The 16,502-nt window shown below is 39.8% G+C and overlaps 1 protein-coding gene across 2 annotated transcripts in view; it reads left to right on the top strand.

Annotated features, from left to right (window-relative positions):
* Window positions 1-14,255, top strand: part of ryk (receptor like tyrosine kinase) — a 40,991-nt gene extending 26,736 nt beyond the window's left edge. For both annotated transcript variants that reach the window (XM_007571387.2, XM_007571386.2), the window contains 7 exons: window positions 276-362; window positions 1,847-1,916; window positions 3,106-3,238; window positions 7,882-7,991; window positions 8,094-8,253; window positions 9,567-9,703; window positions 13,235-14,255. In XM_007571387.2, the coding sequence (XP_007571449.1) occupies window positions 276-362; window positions 1,847-1,916; window positions 3,106-3,238; window positions 7,882-7,991; window positions 8,094-8,253; window positions 9,567-9,703; window positions 13,235-13,346 (809 nt within the window). In that variant the 3' untranslated portion in view covers window positions 13,347-14,255. The remainder of the gene's footprint in view (window positions 1-275; window positions 363-1,846; window positions 1,917-3,105; window positions 3,239-7,881; window positions 7,992-8,093; window positions 8,254-9,566; window positions 9,704-13,234) is intronic.
* Window positions 14,256-16,502: the final 2,247 nt, after the last annotated feature.

The raw sequence follows: 16,502 nt of genomic DNA, 5'->3' as shown, positions 1-16,502 counted from the left end.
CCACACACCCCCCACCTTCCCACCGCTGTTTCTTCTCACCACGGCGTGCGCATTTCTGCACCGTCCTAAGTGATGAAAGATCCAGTTTTTCAGTTTTCAGCTAAACTCGAGCCAAAGCCCCGTAATCCCTCCGTACAGACAAAGCGTCTTGGGCAGAGACGCGTCCAAACTCTGTCCACAGATCAGCTGGTGAGCGAGGTGACCTTTCAGTTGATGAATGCGACGCCTCTGGCCTCCTCGCTCCCATTGAACCCCCTGTGGTTTGTCTCTGTCAGGCACTTTTGGCCGCATCTTCCACGGAGTGCTGCTGGATGAAAAGGACCCCACCAAGGAGAAGCAGGTCTTTGTGAAGACGGTGAAAGGTATGTGCTGACTAATGCCGTTTTCTACAAACAGAGTGGGCAATAAAATGAGTCAAACACGTGCTGTTGGGAGAAACATTTTCTGCCATGAAAACTTAGAGCAAGAACATCTGTATGAACATCTCTAAATAAACACACATCTTCCAGAGACCCCATCTTCACTCTATAGCATACTAGTGGTAGCATCATGATGAGGGGTAAAGATGGTTTCACTGGAGTTACATCCTGGTTGTAAACCTGGCAATCACAGTATGACCAAAACAAAACACAAATTGTTGATTAAGTGCGTTTGGGTGAAAGAAAAGGAAAAACTCAGATCACATTTGATTAAATGATCCCACATTTTGCAGATTTTTCATTTAGCCTGTGAAGCTTATTTTATGCAATGTTAGAAATACAATAGAAAGCACACATAAATAATTCAGTTTCTTTTTTTAAAAATAAGAAAATAAACATTTTATTTCCTAAAATGCAATAAGAGCATTCCTCTAGTGAACGTCTGATTGTAGCAAAGGTTGCATCTGCAGCTCAAAAATGTGAAACATCAACATGTAAAAAGTTGGGCTTTTTCTGCTCAACTTATTGATATAGTGTAGGGCTGATCTGTTTTAGGCTTTTAATTAATAAGGAGGGTTTTTTTAAGAATTTGAACCTGGTAAAGCTAAAACTGCTATTTGAGGAATTGTGGGGGAAAAAAAGGGTTTCATCTTAAATTTTTGTACAATTTTGGCTTAATTACTGCTCTGAATATTTTGTCCTTTAAGCAAATAGCTCCCAGTTATCTCCAGTTAGCAATTAATCTGTTACTAAATCAGCTGACAGTTATTTCAGTAATCGATTCACAGCCATAGTCTTGACAAGTAAATGCTGCGTTTAACATTTTGTTTTCTTTATGAGCAAATCCTGGGGATCCGCTGTACACTGGACGCGGTGTCGGACAGAATTAGCCTCTGCTAACCTAACGGGTTTGGCAGAAAACCAGATCTGGATCCAGTCCAATAAATGAACGGTCAGGCTGGACAGTAAAGGACTCTGAAGTCATTTCCACGCTGCAGGTTTGCATGACTGAGAGAGGGCTGGTGCTCCGGCCAGCTTCTTTGTCAGCCGCATGTGTCAGCTTTCTCTGCCAGCTTCCTCTTGACCTCTCCGTTCTCTGGTGTTTACTCAGAGTGGGGTGGATACCACTCTGTGAACAATATCCCCTCTACCAGTTATGGCTTTGTTAAAAAATCCTTGCTTCCGTCTCATGTACCCCTTGGGAAGGGAACAATAAGTACCAGACGAAGCCAAAGCTGCAGACACTGATTAAAACCTGGCACAGGTCAGATTTCCCTCTGAAGTTTCCCACTACAAGAGAGGAGCTCTGCAACAGAAAGGATACGTTTATTAAAATAAAGGTTTTTTCACTGCTGTAATTCTCTTTACACATTTACACATGGCTTTAGGTTTCCATTTTTTTTTTTTTTTGTCCGATTCTTTTTCAGATCATGCCTCAGAGGTGCAGGTGACCATGATGCTCACAGAAAGTTGTAAACTTAGAGGACTTCATCATAGGTAAGTAGGAGCAGCCAGAAGGAGTTTTAATGTTTTTGCTGAAGTGAAAAAAAGAGTAAAAATCATAATGTCACCATATATGTGCAAAAATATGAAGTGAATTAAATTTCACTTTGTGCTTGTAAAACAAATTTGCTTTTTATATTGTCATTATTTACACTTGTGGGGAAAAGGCAAGTACACATGACGTTTTAGAGCATGTGCATTTTTTTTTTCTTTTTGCTTACCTACACCAGAAATCGTTTATACATCTATATGTGTTATAGTCACACTTTCAGGTTCTCAGTATTTTCTTCTTTGTACTCTGTCTTTGTGCAATAACAATAAAGTAGAACGACTATTCAAAAGGAGAAAACATTGAAGGCAGCTGCTATTCTTCCAGTGAGTTGACATCCCAGTAAATTCTCCACTAAAGATCAGATAATGACTGCAAAGTTTTTAGAAATGGTAAAAAAAGAAAAAAGAAAAACAACCAAGAGCTCTTTCTTTGGCTCTGCAGACATCAACCATGTTAGATCGAAGCCATGAGACTTAAACATTCCCTCCACAGGTCTTAAATTTAATTCACAGTAGTCTTCTAAAGGTCTTTAAAAAGTCTTAAATCTGACTTGGTGAAACCTGCACAAAGCCTAGTGTTAAACCGTATGTATTCTTATCAGTAAAACATTTTCTAGCAACATGATTTCAGTTCACTTCCTATGGTCATCTGTTTGTTTTGTAGCTGGTGGAGGAACACCGCTGTTCTTACACTCCACACCCTTCTGATGGTGTCAGAAGGGCGCGGAGTGTTGACCCTTTCCTCATACTTTGCCTCAACATTTGAGAATAAATAATAAAAAACAAACCTAACAGCAAGAAAAGCCTAACACAAAACCCATAAAATGAGGAGTTGGACGTGCATTTTATTCCTGCTGGTCATTTTCTCATTTCCTTCACTGACTCCGCTTTACAGCAGCGTCAATCCTCTACAAGGTTACGTGTTTCTCACTAAGATGCTTTCATGTTCCTTCTGTGCTTCCTCTTTGTTGCGTTAGCGGTCAGCACATTCATAAGTTCCCCAACACATCCACCCCCTTCAATGGTCTGGATGACCTCAGTTGGCAGTGTTGTTTTTTTATCTGCTGCTCCTCCACACTTGCAGTAAATCTGCTGAGTTATTCACTGTCTCCATTGTTCTGCCTTTCTTTAGAAACTTGCTCCCAATATGTCACGTGTGTACAGAGGAGGGAGAGAAGCCCATGGTGCTGCTGCCCTTCATGGCCTGGGGCAACCTCAAGCTCTTCCTGCGCCAGTGCAAGCTAGCCGAGGCTAACAACCCTCAGGTGAGGCATTTGTTCACAGTGACTTTAAAGCCGCTCGAAATAATGATGATGATATGTTCAGGTAAGTACAAGTCATGTATGACACCACACCCAGGTTATTATTCCTAACCAAACTGAATGAAATACGTAGGGGTGTCTCAATACGACCTTTTCACCTCACAGTACGATACGGAGATCTCAGATTTGGGTAATGGCCGATACAGATATTGGCTCGATACGATATCAGCATGATTTGTCCACACTTTTGTTACTTGTTTTGTTGTCTAGAAAAGGTGTTACCAAGTAATATTACGCTAATAGAGAACAATAATCAACAACAATAGCCGATATAAGCAGATACTCATTTTTTGGCTGATATCGGACCGAAACACCCCTAAAAATAACAAACTGAAATTGAGGAAACATTTCTAACTGAAATTAATAAAAATTGCAATTAATGGAGAAAAACTATGACTGGAAATATATCTTGCATATCTGAAACTAAAACATACTGAAACATGTATTTATCAGCTTTCTGATCCGTCACAAGCACTTAACGTCAGCTACTGCCAATATACGGCACTCTATGTTCCTGGCAGCACTTACACTGCTCCATAAAATAACAACAGCCAAAGTCGGGATAAAACGCCAGTCAGTGGTTGTTCAACAATAATTGAATCCATTTCTTAAAATGATTCAGTAACCAAGTATTCATTAACCAATCTTTGTATTCATAATCACGTTGACCAAAAAACTTAAAGCACAAGTAAAAACAGAGTGCCTTTAGTCAGAGGCTTTTTCAAATTTGCTGTAATACAGACTGCTACAGGTCTGTATTAACCGAGTTATTGAAATTCTTCAATAACTCTGAAGAATTTTGAATTAATGAGTTACAACGTGTAATTTAAACATTTTTTATAGAATTGAATTGAAAGTATGAAAAAATTAAATCTGCTCCTGTAGATATAATAAATACTAAACTGAAACTAAACAATATTTAAACAATAAAAACTAGCAAACTAACTCTAAAAACTAAATAAAACCAACTGCATTAGTAAAAAATAAAAACGTCACAACTGAATTATAATGAACTATAATAACCCTGCAGCACACTGAGACATCTGATACAGTAAAAGCTCCTCAATTAGACGTTTCAGGCTCCTTCAAAGTGTCAAGTCTGAAAAGCATTTTTGTGTTTCAGCAGTAATCACCACAAAAGTAGCAGCTAGAGGAACTACCGTTCACACTGTTATCACAAACACTGTTTATATAGCCATAAAGCCGGTCCTCGGGGGCAGAGATTTTCACTGCGTTCGTACAGACAGTCAGGCTTTTGTGTAGCCAAACCTGCGAGTCTTTGATGCAGTTGGCAAATGTCCAGCTCGGATCCAACCACTCAATCGGCTCCACAATACAGATTTAGCAAACATTTCGCAATCACAAGATGAAGCTTGCCATCTGTTTGCATTAATCAAAAGCCCTTTGTGAAGGTTCAAACTACACATCAGCCACCTCTCATTTCGCTGAGTGCTTTTGGCACCTAAAAGAGACAGATACAGTTTTCTCTAGTTTTCTTTTCTGTTATTTAAATCTATAAACTTTTACTAGTTTGGGGGGGTGATCCTGTTTTTTCACCCTATATCATTTATAGTTGAAACTAAATGTTTTGTGTAACATATAACAGTTTTATTCTCACTATCAGACATAAAGTCACACTAAACTTTTTCTGTTTAAGACCAAAGTAAATAACCAAACTAACTTGTATTGCTCAGTGACAGAATTATTATTATTTTTTTGGATTTTTACTGTAACAAAACGCAAAAGATTAACATTACTGTGCCTTTAAACAGTTTAAGAAACCCTGTTTGATAATAGCAAGGACTTGCAGGTTTCTTATTTAACTTGTGGGTACATTTAAAGAACAATTTTAAAGCAAACTGGTAACTTTTAAACTATTTAAACTAGAGGTGTGCCGATCGATCGGCCACCGATCATAATCGGCCGATATCCGTGAAAAAGTGTATGATCGGTGATCGTCGGTCACGGTCTCTTGTTGCCGATCTCACAAACCGATCACCTGCATCTCATTTCGCAGCCTGCCTGTGCAGCTGGTCTCCTCTTTCCTTCACTCTGCGCAAACGCGTAGCAACAAATCTTAAGCGATGTGGAACTATAACGCACTGAGTGAATGGGGAAGTTTGCGTGTTGCGGCGGAAAATTACCTCGAGGTGAATCACGTCAAAATGTATCAACACGACGAATCTAATGTGGCATAAAAACAATGCCTTCTTTGCGGGGTTTTGGTTCCTTTGGGGTTCCTTGCGTTAAAAAGGCGTTTGGGGGGATCAGATAGCAGGTAAAGCAGCGCACAGTTACAAACATTCACCCGGATTAGCATGACGGTTAGAAAGCTAAACAAATAACCTGGGAAATTATTTAAGTCTTCGAGCTTCGATGTAAGACGCTGGTTCTGCTCTTGCTGTTGAACCGCTGCTACGCTACAGGTAGTAATATTTGACAGACGGAGCTTCGCTTCTGCTCCACCGAACCTCTGCTTAAAGCTGCAGCATCTAACTTAAAAAATAAATTTTACATACGTATTAAAACTTTGCTCTCTTAACATGAAACAGATAGTTTCTGAAAAAATAATCGATCTCCTCCCTGATCTGCATAATTACTCCGCTCAGTCAGAAACAGCCAATCAGAGCTAGCAGTAATCAGCTAGCCGCCATGCTATCAGGAAGTTTTCATTCAGTAAATCTGGATTGTTTATTGTAATGGAACCTGTATTTGCCTTTGAATGTTAAGTTTTATACTTGGAATTTTTTGGCAATGTTGAGAGGTTTTATTTTGGCTCTTTGTATTATTTAGCCTCTTCAGAGCCTTCATATGATATCAGTCTATTAAAGATAGTATTATCAATAGCAGTGCAATTTGCACAATGCCTGTTTTGTTTTGTTTTCTTGGAAAAAGTTATTAAAAACAAGTTTTATATCTAAATTAAGGTGAATTCATGGTGCCTTTTTCCACATAATGGTAGTGCTTATGATTAAAAAAATAATTATTATGTGATCAGTATCGGTGATCGGCCCTCATGGGTGATCGGAATTGGAATCGGCAGGAAAAACCCTGATCAGCACATCTCTAATTTAAACTAAGTGTTGCTTGGTTGTTTTTCACCTTCAGTAGCTGATATTTCACTTGTCTTCGTGCGCTGTTTGAGTTTTCTTTTTTTTTTTTTGTGATGAGGTATGATTTATTTTGGTTTCATCTCACACTCCCTTGTCTTCCGATAGGACATCAAGGAAAATGCACTGTGTGTGCGTGTGTGTGTGTGTTCCTGAGCCAAGGATTCATTTAATTGTACTAGATGAAAATAGAAATGTACACTTGGACATGTGGCGTTGTCATTACTGAGTTTCTTTGAAGGTGTCGTCATCTTCTCAGCTGTGGTGGACAGTCATGCATGTTAAAGGAACACACCACCAAACACACCCATGCACTTCACAAGTAGCATAGGGTACAAAAAAAAACCGGACCAAAGAAATTTATGCAACTTCTCAGAAACGGAAGAAGTAAAAACAGCAAGATTTGACAAACAATCCAATTGAATTCTCATCGCGTCAGTGGTGTTGAAATGTTTTGCAATATTCCTCAAAATCACCAAGTCAGTGTTTCTTTTCTGATTAAAAACACTAGATAATATTATGGTGAATTATTTTCTTTTTATGTGTTCAACAAAAAAAATTAAACATGTGATATCAGAATGAAACATAGAAAAGAACATTATTGTATGCCAGTAAAAGGATGTCAGGTGTTTGCCTAAATACAAGAACAGTGTGCCATTTTCTAACCTCTTTTGTCCATTTGTAAAATGTTTGAAAACACTTTATTTAACTTAATGAACGTGTGTTCAATGTGTATTTTTCACTAAAAAGTTTCTGGTTTGTAGCTCTACAATTTCATGAAACCAAAAACAGTAAAAAGTCTTAAGCGTCAAAAAATGTCCATTAACTTTGCAACAGAATAATGAGTGGATCACGTTTTATTTTTACTCTTATTCCATGCAGGGTCTCTTCTCGTTCTGTCTTTTTTAATCTGACTGTAGGTATTTAGGAAAGTGTGCCATGTCACGTTTGTTAGCCGTTGAGAAAAATAGGTTGTGCTAGTTTTTGTTTTTGTTTTTTTCCAATCCCTATTATTTATGTTTCAGGGAGATATTCATCTGAGATATTACAGCGACAAAAAATTATAGATTTTAAAGCAGAATATGCAAGAACCTGTTCATTTCTAAGGCTTAATGAGTTCTGAAAGAGTCTGCAGAAAGTGAAACTGAGACACATCATGGACCTCTACTAAGGTTGCAGATTATTAAGAGAAATACTTATTTAAGGCAATCTGAATTTTAAAAAATGCATACAAAATTGTAATAATTATGTGCTGAGACATGCTTTTGAAACATTTTGAGCTTTGAACAGAAGTAGTCAGCAGGTATGTAGTGCTCATCTTTGACCCATTACAAAGGAAACGCAGGAAGTTCAATACACATCATATGTTCCACCACATTAAAGTCCCATCAGCTGTGCTCTGTTCTCCCTCTTGTGTTTCTTCATCTCCCTCTCATCTGCTCGTTTTCACTCTGCGCTTCTCCCATTTCCTGTCAGGCCATCTCTCAGCAGGACCTGGTCTACATGGCCATCCAGATCGCATGCGGAATGAGCTACCTGGCTCGCAGGGAGGTCATCCACAAAGACCTCGCTGCTCGGAACTGCGTGTAAGTGGCAACAATTGTCCTTCCTGATTCCCATCATGCTCCAGTTAAGTTATTTTTTGGGTCCGGGAATGCCTAAGCCCTCCCTTTCTTGCCCCCTGACAGCATTGACGACAACATGCAAGTGAAGATCACGGACAACGCCCTCGCTCGGGATCTATTTCCGATGGATTACCACTGCCTGGGGGACAACGAGAACCGTCCCGTCCGCTGGATGGCCCTGGAAAGCCTGCTCAACAACGACTTTTCCAGTGCCAGTGACGTGGTAAGAAATCCACCGGCAGGTACGGCGTTTCCCATCCCGAGGGTTTTAGTTTATTTTCAAGAAGCGCGAGGCTGAGAGGACCCATCCAGGAAACGGGATCAATTGTGTTCTGGGCATTCTTTTAACAGATGCTCATGGTTTTAAAAAGGGGAAGGGAGGCGCAGAAAAAGCCCACTGTGTGTTTCTGCTCCTCTCCTTCCTGTTTAAAGATGGCAAGCAGCAACACTTAGCAGATCCACAGAGACTTTCACTCCAGCCAGTTGCTCACTTCCATCCTTCAACATTCCTCTTATGGTCATGCTGCTCCATGATGCTTACAGTTTATAGAGGCCCGGCATTACCAAGCAGCTAAGCGTCTGGGGAAGTCCTTACAAGTCTCTGTGCATCACCGTTACACACATCCAGTACATACTCTGTACCTTTACACCACTGGGTTTCACACACCACATTGGAAGATGGATGTGATCAGAGAGTTACTGCCACACTGCTAAGAACTTGCTGGAAATGTTTGCAGTGGCCGTAAGCAGTGAATAAGAGCAGGCTTTATCGTGTACATCATCATTTCACTCTCGAGGGGTACAAACCATCTTGTACAACTTGACTTTTCTTGGGTACATGGTGTAGACCAGTTCAGAAAAAGGACGTGTTCATTAGTAAGTGTACAGCAATATTTTTCGACACATTGAAAGAAAACGATTCAGTTTTTTTGCCGCCCCTGTAGGCCATGGCCATATCACCCTGGGTGTTAACCATAAAGGCCATGTTAATGAAAAAAAAAAAAAAAAACAACTGCAGCCTGAAAGACAGTATTTTCTCAGTTCCAGGAGCTACAGTCTGATTAGTTTTATTGAGCTAACTGAATCAGCCTAATTAAAGCCAACCAGTTAGATCTGGGCTTCTGGTCCTGAAAAGAATCACTAAATCAAATATAACCCACAATCACTAATGAAGTGAGTGCAAGTTTGTTTTGATGAACATTTTTTACTTTTAGTCTCTGAAAAGCTCAGCACGAGAAGCAACAGTAGCCTGATCACTCTGTGTCCCTTCTCACAACAGCCGCCCTGCAGTTTAAACTTTCTGTCCCTCAACAAAAACTCGCTGTGGTGATTTATATTCCAAGGACATTTTTGACATAATTTCCTCACATTGTTCATGCCCTCTTATTTCAAAACACAAGAGGGTACCGCCGGTTTTCCGCGTCCATTAAACAAATGGCAATGATGTTTATCCTGTAAAGTGAAAACATATGGAGGCCAACAACTTGTGATGACTGGAGCTGAGCGGTTATGTAATCATGCTCTGTGTGTTCGCAGTGGGCCTTCGGAGTGACGCTGTGGGAGCTCATGACGTTGGGCCAGACCCCCTACGTCGACATCGACCCTTTCGAGATGTCGGCCTACCTAAAGGACGGCTACAGAATAGCACAGCCCATCAACTGTCCAGACGAACTGTGAGTTGATAAATTGATCGATCGATTCGTTAACTGAGGTTTTATAGGGAAACTCTGCACCTTAGAAAATCAACAAAATAATTAATTGATGGGAGGACAATGAGGGGCTTTGGGACAGTCCAGAACTAAATCTCCAAGTGTGTGGATAATCTGATTGGTTTGGAGAACTTTTCCAAACAACGCTGACAAGTCAATTTCTAGAAAGCCAATGGAACTGAATGTTGAATCAAAAGCAAGTTCAACAAAAAAGATTTTTGTTTGATGGACTTTATTTCACTTTGCTCTGTCCTCCTGACAGATCTGTTTGTTTTTTACTGAAACTTTACCTGAGCAGGATTTACGTCATGTGAAAGGTGAAAATGGCTCTGAATCAATTTTAAATCTAGGGAGCATCTAGACAAACACAGGGAGTGTACTTGGTTGTTTGAAAGTCTATTTTGAGAGTTCACCTAGAAAATCTTTTATGTTTCATACATTAACCAAAATGCAAAGTATGTTTAAAGTACCCTCTCCAGCATGACTCAAATAAAATGAAGCTCTTAATATTAATATTCTTAAATATTTTCGAATAGAAAATCTGAGGCAGGAATGTAAATAAACTAAACTAAAAGCACCTCCATTTAATCACAGTGAAACTCCAAAAGGGAGAAAAAGCATGGTGCAGCTTTAAGTCAAAATGGAATCGCAGCTTTAAAAGTATTGTTTATGTAACTATCTGTTATTTAGGACTTTTTCTGGTATAAAACTGGTTCATTCAGATATTCACAACATTTAATTCAGTTCAGAAATTTTTTATTTATCAAAAAGGAAAATTAAATGTTGTAACTTAAATGATCTTCAGCTGTTGTGGATGGTGATGCTTGGGGCAGGAAGTATCTCTCTAGCAGTCAGTGTTGCAACTAATCTGTAGAAGCCTCTGACTAAAGAGTGGCTGTTTGACAGCTTCATGACTTTTATGACATTCTAACAACTCAATATAATATTCCACAGTAATGTGTCCCAGATGACATCATCAGTTGTTAGCTAGTTCTGCTAATACACCGTACTCGCTTGTGCTGCTGCTTTTAAATCTGGTCATATTGTTTGCTCAAAATGACCATCTGAATGAACAGAGGTCATGAAAATAATCAATTAACCCCCAACCACACACATCTTTTTAGTTTTTCACACTTTATTCTTCCTTTATTTCATATTTTTAAGTCATATTTTATTTATACAGCATTTTTAACAGCTTAAGTCAACATAGTTATTATATTGTGTTATAAAATGGCACTATGTGCCTGGAAAACACATAATACTGCCCCTTTTAACCCTCCGTCTCTGCCCAGTTGAGCTTATGTGTGATGTTCTGGACAAACGGCTCTGATTCATGCTGGTCCCAGTTTAAATGTCGAAGGATTGACAGCATGGTGCCAGATTCCCCAGGAAACGTTCAGAGGCGTGCTGCGTGCCGTATCTCAACAGGCCCGGGCCAACTCAGGCGCATTATTACGCAGATCCTCACGATACACCGGCTCCTCGGCGATGACCTGTCTTATTGTCATGTCAGCAACGTCAATAAGCCAAACATGTCTTGGGCAATAAATAGTTCCACGAACTGTTGTCAAATGTATCATACTTTGTGAAAGATGCCAGCCAGTCACAAAAACAAATTTCAGTCCAAGACAACGTGAAGCTACCGATGGGTTCCTTCAGGACGAGGAACCGCCATAAACTCATAACCGTCAGTTAGCTGACACCTGCAGCGAAGCGTGTGTGTGTTCAGCTGCAGCCGGGCTTGTTCTTACAAGCTTTCGACAAAAGAAGCGTGCTGCTGATCAAACGCTGTTTATGTCACAGCGGGGCCGAATTAAACTGAGGCGCTCAGCCGCTGCCAGCGCAGGGCGATGCGAACCTTATCAACATCCTGCAACTGTCGAGCACAGGGAGCAGCCGGTGCCCACCGCTGCATTGTTATTTATGGGCTGTTTCCTCAATACTGAGACTGCGGCGAGGTCACCGGCTTCACACTCATGGATGAGAACGAGAGTTTTTCTCAGCTGAAAATCAGCTGAAAAATTTCCTGGTGCCTAGTCGCTAGCCACCAGGAAAGACAAGCTTGATGATTGGCCAGAACAAGGAAGCGCTCAAACTCAGTGCCTTGATGAGCGTTCACACCCCTGCAGCCTGTTCACAGGCGTCACGTCACAACCACAAACCTCAATGGATGTGATTTGGATTTTACTGGATAGACAAACACAAAGTCATGCACAAATGTGAGCTGGAAGGAAAATATATATGTTTGGACATATTTTTTATTTTTTAAACTCTAACCAAAGTGTGGCCTACATTTGTGTTTTGCCCTCTTTGCTTCAAATGAAATCCAATGGAACAAACTCTTAAAATTCTGCTAATTGGACCCTTCAAATTTTTTTCCATAATTCCACAATTTTTTGTGCACATACATGTGTGAAATTTTCCACAAAAATGGTGAAAAACATTGGATTAAAGTTATGCAAACTCCAACCTGCAGTGTTCATTAGTTCTATTACACTGCTTCCTCAGATTTACTTGATGTCAAGTTATGGTCCGTGTTCGATACACTAGTGACAAAAATGGAGTTACTTAGGTCTTTTAAAGAATAAAAATGGCTGTCAGATCTATGCTTTTTTTCTCCATATGTAGATTCTGAAATTACTGCAAAATTTCTTGCAAATATTTCTAAAGTAGAAAAACGTTTAATAAAGTATCTTAAAGATTAAAATTGTTTTTTTTGTTTTTTTTTTAATTGCTGCTAATCTAGCAAAGCAGCTAAGAAGCACATGGTAACACGAGGGCAAACTGCAAACACGTGGAAGCAGGTCCCAGCAGTGGCGTCCTCAAGAGGTGGGCAGGGAGGGGCCATGGATGGAGATAAGTACAGAGAAACTCTGAGGGGAAAACTGTCGGAAGCTGCAAAAACCTGAAACCGAGGCGCAGGTTTATCTTCCAGCAGATACATTTTAAACATACAGTCAAAGAATGGTCCAGACTTAAATCCAAATGAAAATCTGCAAAGCAAAAATGGGCAACAATGCCAGTCTTTAAATGTGCCTGGCAGACAGACGAACACCCTGAAAGTCTTGGACCTGCAGCTTGTTTAGGCAAAAATGTTAGTGTTAATTGTTACAGTGACAGTTCAGAATAAAGTTGGTTTGTGAGTTTAATTGTTTATTTCATGGAAACACTGCAATAGTAAAATTGTTTTTTCATCAAAGTTTTGCGCATGTTTACAATGTAAATGCAGCTTTTGTCGTAGGATAACTCCCACACTTTGGTTTGACCCAGCAGAAATCCGTCCAGTGTCACGACTTCCACTTTTTGTAACTTTATTTTCTAGATTATTAGCGCTCATAATCAACATTTCTTAGATGCCGTTTCTTCCAAAACAATGGCTGCCAACCTGTACTCACAGGAAGCGTTCTCCTTAGCGATGTTTTGTGTATGCGTTTGCCTGAACTGTGTGTTTTTTTTTGTTTTTTTTTTTTGTCCCTCCTCTCTCTCGTTTGGCAGGTTTGCCGTCATGGCTTGTTGCTGGGCTCTGGATCCAGAGGAGCGGCCAAAGTTTCAGCAGCTCGTTCAGTGCCTCACAGAGTTTCACGCCGCGCTGGGTGCCTACGTGTAAAACCGGGCATGTTCGTGTAAACGAAAGCTGGAAAGAGAAGAAAAAAAAAAAACTCTAAAGGCTTTTGGACTCATGAAAAATGTGCCTTATCAGAGACTCTTTTACTTTGTACAGTTTTTTTTTATCTGTTTAATTACCTTTTTACAGCATAGAGGACTAAAAAAAAGGAAATAAGATCCATGCGGTTGCTTTCAAAGCATCCCCTTCTTCCCCCCCCAGAGGACTGGAACAATGGAAGCATGTCCTCCTCCTGTGTGACTCAACATTTACTGGCGACGGGGCAACTTTTTACAGGACAGTGATGAATTGTAACGCAGCAAAGCAATGAAAATTGTGAATTTGTTCTGAATAGTAGACTTTAAATGCCCAGTCGGTACAGCTGGTGTTGACCCAGACGTTTGGATTCGCTCTGGCTCGGTACGAGAGGCAACCTGGAAACGGCACACACACTTATTGTGTGTGTTGTGATATTTGTGAGAGCTCTTCAAATGGTACAGCGCTTCCTCTGGATGAACTTCCTGCCGCGTAACCGTGCCAACGCTCTGATTTTTATGGCTGCTCTGTGGACGGAACCGCAGCAAAGCTCCACACAGAATTTGACTCGGTTTGGATTGGATCCCCCTCTCCTTCCTTTATTTGTACATTTGATTTATGTTTTTTTTCTGTGTAAGCTTGATTGTTCTGTGTCAGAACCAGCCCCAGCCAGAATTTTCTGAGTGATTTGTCGAAACGTTTGTGTTATCAATCACTGTGAAAAAACACACGACTGCCAACCAGCGTGCTCTCGTTGTATCCTTCCACCTTTTAGCATCTTCGTGATGTGTTTTTATGGTCACTGCATGTCGAGATAAGGTTGTAAACTGCTTCCCAAATTCATATCCACAAATAAAATGGGATCTTTTAAAAACAGTGTGATTCAGTTTGTTCCTCTTTTTATTTTTCCAAACACATCCTTCATACTCCTTCGCAAAAGGCTAATTTATTTTACATTGGCTGTTCTACTCCTAATTGCACCGACTGAACAAATTAAAGTTGTTTTTACATATTTGACCAAGATTGTGAAGCTGTTGGTGTATTTCAGTGTGCTGCACTGGTGCAGAGTTGTCAACTAAATTTGTAATTCAGGGCTTTTATGTCTGTGTTTAAAGAAGAAAGTTTTAAATAAATTCAGCTGTTTTGCTGTATCAGATCAGTATCGGCCGATACTAAACCTCAGATATCTGTATCGGAGGTACCGATATCTCCGGCCCCAAAATTGGGGATCAGTGCATCCCTAATTTTTGTCTCATCTGTTCACAAGCATACAGTTCAAATCAAATCGCTAACAGAGTTTAGCCATGTTTACACGAATATGTAAAAACAGAAAGATACATTTTCTGCCAGTTGGCATTTAAATCTGAAACCAGATGTTCGTACACACTCTGAAGAATTGCACTGAAGTTTTCCTGTTTTACATCAACATTGCAGACAATATTTTTGTTTTGGTAAATGGCAGAATAATGAGATTTATTAGAAGTTTTTTTTCCATTTCCTTACTATTTGGAAACCGTACAATTTCCTTACTCGGTTGAGAGTAAACGAGGCGGTCAAAGCTAGCTTCTCTCTCTGAAGTTAAGTTGGACCAAACCTCTCTGGTTTTAGTTGTTAGAATCACCAGAATTTCTATTTGCTAAACATCACAACTAATGAGATAGAACACATCACATTTATTTATTAATGCCTTCAGAATCAGAACTTGCCTTTTAAACTTTATGACTTTGCTCGAATGCTTTGTATTTCTCTCCTCAAGTTTCTCCCAACAGCTGACAGGAGTTCTGGTCCATTCTCCCTGACAGAACCAGTGGAACTGGGTCAGGTTTGTAGGCCACCTTGCTCACACACACACATGCACACACATCTTCAGATCTGCCTACAAAATCTCTCTCAAACCAACATCATGAGTTTGCGATGGCCAAACCAAAACACTAACTTTGTCGTTAAGCCACTTTGTAACGACTGCATGCTCAGGGTCTCTGTCCATTTGAAGAAACATTTGTGCTTCCTGTCTGATGTCTGTACATGCTGCTTCAATATTTCCACATAAAGTTCCTTCCTTGTGATGTCATCTATTTCATGAAGTGCACCAGTTCCTCCTGCAGTAACAGGGCCCCGCAACATTATGCTGCCACCCCCGTATTTCAGTCGGGACGGCGTTTTTGAATTTGCATGCTTCTTCCCTTTTTCCCCCCACAATGTAATCACGGTCATATTAGCCAAGCAATTAGAAATTGTCTTGAACAAACAGGACTTGTCTTCAAAAATTGAGCTCTTTATCCATGTGTATATGCTCAGACTATAATCTGGCTTATTATTGTTATTGGTTCTCGAATAACCAATAACAGATGAACGTAGCGCCTTCAAAAGTCTAGAGAACTGCTGACCTCCACAGGTCAGCAGTTCTCCTGCTATTTCTTTAGATTTCCCCATGATTTCACAAACGGAAGTAGTGTGTCTAAGGTGTTCCTCCTTTAAACTTAAATTTTGTGTTAACCTATCAGTGAAAAAAAAACACCTATCAGAAGCTTCCAAAGTTTTGACATCATCATACGGGCTTTCCCAAATTGTCTAAAGACAGAGTAATCTGACTGGATGCAAACTTCAGAATATGAAGAAAGTAAAAATAAAGTCAACGTAATCTCTCATTTTTGTGGCATTTATCTAATAGAAATAATTTAGACTGAGTCCAAGGATGAAATTGTCTGATTTAGTCTGGTTTTAATGGCAGATAGTCTGTTGTTTTGACACATCTGCCTTATTAAAATGATCTCTTGTTTTTCCAATCTTAGAATAATAGAGAAAATTTTGCCATAATTTCACATCATATAGGAAACATGAAACCGTTGATTTCAAATAAAACGTGAAAAGAAAGAAAAGTATAAGCTAATAAAATTGTATTTTTCCAGTGGTTGCTATGGGAATCAGTAGGTTTTGCACCACTGATTTTGCACAAAGCATCTGTTTATTAACGTCAGATTCTTTCTCTGCACTCATTTAAAGGACAGACTTTTGAGCTGCTTCGTGTTCAATTAGAACAAAATAACTTTAAAACTGCTCAGTTTGTGGAAGAGAATTGAATGCGGTCATCAAATTGAAAAGCAGCCCTGACATCCAGCTGAG

Source organism: Poecilia formosa, unplaced genomic scaffold (genome assembly GCF_000485575.1).
Source record: "Poecilia formosa unplaced genomic scaffold, Poecilia_formosa-5.1.2 Scaffold279, whole genome shotgun sequence".
NCBI lineage: Eukaryota > Metazoa > Chordata > Actinopteri > Cyprinodontiformes > Poeciliidae > Poecilia > Poecilia formosa.
The sequence above is the reverse complement of the archived record's forward strand: the minus strand, read 5'-3'. Positions and strand labels throughout refer to the sequence as shown.